The 4,281-nt window shown below is 44.4% G+C and overlaps 1 protein-coding gene across 1 annotated transcript in view; it reads left to right on the forward strand.

The window, feature by feature from the left end:
- The window catches only part of LOC138854785 (uncharacterized), a 438,528-nt gene extending 434,518 nt beyond the window's left edge, over positions 1–4,010 (forward strand). The window contains exon 7 of the mRNA XM_070099855.1: positions 3,448–4,010. Coding sequence (XP_069955956.1) covers positions 3,448–3,618 — 171 coding nt within the window. The 3' untranslated portion in view covers positions 3,619–4,010. The remainder of the gene's footprint in view (positions 1–3,447) is intronic.
- Positions 4,011–4,281: the final 271 nt, after the last annotated feature.

Consider the following 4,281-nt stretch of genomic DNA (forward strand, 5'->3'; position numbering starts at 1 on the left):
AGGAAATGAAAAAGGAGAGCAGAATAACCCAGGATCAAATGGAAGGACAAGCGCACCCCCCAGAAACACCTGCAGAAGGACTCCAGCCACGACACCCCCAAGGCAACTGAACAATCCAAACCAACCATCACACACCGATCCCTCTGTTTCCACCCCCCGCACCACAGTTACAGTATTAGAACAGAAGCTGAAGGTTTGGTACACAAATGCAGATGGATTAACGAATAAACATGAGGAATGGCAAGAAAGAATCAATGAGAAGTCCCCAGACATCATAGCAGTTACAGAAACAAAACTCATGGAGACAATAACAGATGCAATCTTCCCACCAGGATACCAGATCATGAGGAAAGATAGAAGGGGCAGGGGGGGAGGTGGGGTTGCTCTGCTCTTAAAAAACAGATGGAAATTCGAGAAAATGGAAGGAATAGATGAGACGGGAGAAAGAGACTACATAGCAGGTACACTTCAGTCTGGGGAACACAAAGTGGTCATTGCAGTGATGTATAATCCACCACAGAACTGCAGGAGGCCAAGAGAGGAATATGAAGAGAGCAACAGAGCAATGGTGGACACACTTGCTAAGGTGGCAAGAAGAGCTCACTCCAGCAGAGCAAAGTTGCTGGTTATGGGGGATTTCAACCACAGGGAGATTGACTGGGAAAACCTGGAGCCACGTGGGGGTCCCGAAACATGGAGAGCCAGGATTTTGGACGTGGTGCTGGAAAACCTCATGCACCAACATGTTAAGGACACTACCAGAGTGAGAGGGGAGGATGAACCAGCAAGATTGGACCTTGTGTTCACCCTGGGCAGCTCAGATATAGAGGACATCAAGTATGAGAGTCCCCTAGGAGCTAGCGACCAAGTGGTTCTGTGCTTTGAATACATAGTAGAGCTGCAAGTGGAGAGAATAACAGGAGTTGAATGGGAAAAGCCTGACTATAAAAGAGGGGACTACACAGGGTTGAAGAACTTCCTGCGGGAGGTCCAGTGGGACAGAGAACTGGCAGGAAAGCCAGTAAATGAAATGATGGAATATGTAACAACAAAATGCAAGGAGGCAGTGGAAAGGTTTATTCCCAAGGGCAACAGTAACAACGGGAAGACCAGAACGAGCCACTGGTTTACCCGACGGTGTAAGGAGGCAAAAACAAAGTGCAATAGAGAATGGAAAAAGTACAGAAGGCAGAGAACACACGATAATAGGGAGATCAGTCGCAGAGCCAGGAATGAGTACGCACAGGTAAGGAGGGAGGCCCAGCGACAGTATGAAAATGACATAGCATCGAGAATCAATACTGACCCGAAACTGTTGTATAGCCACATCAGGAGGAAGACAACAGTCAAAGACCAGGTGATCAGATTAAGGACAGAAGGTGGAGAACTCACTAGAAATGATCAGGAGGTATGTGAGGAGCTGAACAGGAGATTTAAGGAAGTTTTTACAGTAGAGACAGGAAGGGCTGTGGGAAGACAGCACAGAAGGGAACATCAAGAGGGAATATACCAACAAGTGTTGGATGACATACGAACAACTGAGGAGGAGGTGAAGAAGCTCTTAAGTGACCTTGACACCTCAAAGGCCATGGGACCGGACAACATCTCCCCATGGGTCCTTAGAGAAGGAGCAGAGATGCTGTGCGTGCCTCTAACCACAATCTTCAACACATCCCTTGAAACTGGGCAACTACCTGAGAAATGGAAGACAGCTAATGTAGTCCCCATATTTAAGAAAGGAAACAGAAACGAGGCACTAAACTACAGACCTGTGTCTCTGACATGTATTGTGTGCAAAGTCATGGAGAAGATTATCAGGAGGAGAGTGGTCGAACACCTGGAAAGGAACAAGATTATAAATGAAAACCAGCATGGGTTCATGGAAGGCAAATCTTGTATCACAAACCTCCTGGAGTTTTATGACAAGGTAACAGAAGTAAGACACGAGAGAGAGGGGTGAGTAGATTGCGTTTTCCTAGACTGCAGGAAGGCCTTTGACACAGTTCCCCACAAGAGATTAGTGCAGAAGCTGGAGGATCAGGCGCACGTAAAAGGGAGGGCACTGCAATGGATAAGGGAATACGTGACAGGGAGGCAGCAACGAGTCATGGTACGTGAAGAGGTATCACAGTGGGCGCCTGTTACGAGTGGGGTCCCACAGGGGTCAGTTCTAGGACCAGTGTTATTTTTGATATATGTGAACGACATGATGGAAGGAATAGACTCTGAAGTGTCCCTGTTCGCAGATGACGTGAAGTTGATGAGAAGAATTAAATCGGACGAGGATGAGGCAGGACTGCAAAGAGACCTGGACAGGCTGGACATGTGGTCCAGCAACTGGCTTCTCGAATTTAATCCAGCCAAATGCAAAGTCATGAAGATTGGGGAGGGGCAAAGAAGACCGCAGACAGAGTATAGGCTAGGTGGACAAAGACTACAGACCTCACTCAGGGAGAAAGACCTTGGGGTGACCATAACACCGAGCACATCACCGGAGGCACACATCAACCAAATAACTGCTGCAGCATACGGGCGCCTGGCAAACCTGAGAATAGCGTTCCGATACCTTAATAAGGAATCGTTCAAGACACTGTACACTGTGTATGTTAGGCCCATACTGGAGTATGCAGCACCAGTCTGGAACCCACACCTGGTCAAGCACGTCAAGAAGTTAGGGAAAGTACAAAGGTTTGCAACAAGGCTAGTCCCAGAGCTCAAGGGAATGTCGTACGAGGAAAGATTAAGGGAAATCGGACTGACGACACTGGAGGACAGAAGGGTCAGGGGAGACATGACAACGACATAGAAGATACTGCGGGGAATAGACAAGGTGGACAGAGATAGGATGTTCCAGAGAGGGGACACAGGGACAAGGGGTCACAACTGGAAGCTGAAGACTCAGACGAGTCACAGGGACGTTAGGAAGTATTTCTTCAGTCATAGAGTTGTCAGCAAGTGGAATAGCCTAGCAAGTGAAGTAGTGGAGGCAGGAACCATACATAGTTTTAAGAAGAGGTATGACAAAGCTCAGGAAGCAGAGAGAGAGAGGATCCAGTAGCGATCAGTGAAGAGGCGGGGCCAGGAGCTGACTCTCGACCCCTGCAACCACAATTAGGTGAGTACAATTAGGTGAGTACACACACACACACACACACACACACACAAGCCAGTGTAAATTTTGTTTAAATCTGAAGATGCTGTCTTTCTCAGGCAAATATAAATACGAAGATTATTAGTATTCCATTTTTTGGATATAAAGAATAATATAACAACGTAACCAAACCTTTAACACTGATGAAGTATACAGACAAAATTTATGGAATCATCTAAGAATTCTCATAACTGTATTTAGCTCTTTTAACCGGGGAGGGTGTCTTCATATGACAGACACCTGTATTCTAATTATGTCACTGAGAATAAGTACTAAGGCAATATATTTACTTACAGACGCTGTCAGTGGAGTTCATTCATGGAGTAGAAGGCAAAGACGTACTTCGTAAATATATGTTGAGCCAAGGCTATCGCATATATTCAGAGGTCACCCACCCAGGTTGGCTTGCTAACGACTTTATATTTATTAAGAATGACGTAACACCATCTGTAAGTGATAAGTTATAGAGAGTAATTCATGCAGTTCAACTACAGTGCCAGAGTGTGAGAATATTGTAAACTTTCTGTGTTTCTCAATGCCATCGTTTGCTGCGTGAACCTAACTTTTGTAAGAGATGTGATATGCACTTATAGATCACTGTCACAGTGTCTTCTTGCTTTATTTAAATATATTTATTATGGAGATGTTGTACATATTCATTGTATATTTTGCGTCTTTTTGGGGGTATATGGGAGATATGCTGGCGTAATGCCAGTTAACATGGGTATGATAACACTATGTAGAATCATTGTCCACTAGGATAACTGTTATTATTACTGTAGTCAAGAATGTTTCTTTATTACTATTGCCAAGACTACTATTACTATTGTCAACACCACTCTCATTATTACTATTGTCAGCACTACTCTCATTATTACTATTGTCAACACCACTCTCATTATTACTATTGTCAACACCACTCTCATTATTACTATTGTCAACACCACTCTCATTATTACTATTGTCAACACCACTCCCATTATTACTATTGTGAACACCACTCTCATTATTACTATTGTCAACACCACTCTCATTATTACTATTGTCAACACTACTCTCATTATTACTATTGTCAACACCACTCTCATTATTACTATTGTCAACACCACTCTCATTATTACTATTGTCAG

This window comes from Cherax quadricarinatus, chromosome 69 (genome assembly GCF_038502225.1).
Source record: "Cherax quadricarinatus isolate ZL_2023a chromosome 69, ASM3850222v1, whole genome shotgun sequence".
Classification (NCBI taxonomy): Eukaryota; Metazoa; Arthropoda; class Malacostraca; order Decapoda; family Parastacidae; genus Cherax; species Cherax quadricarinatus.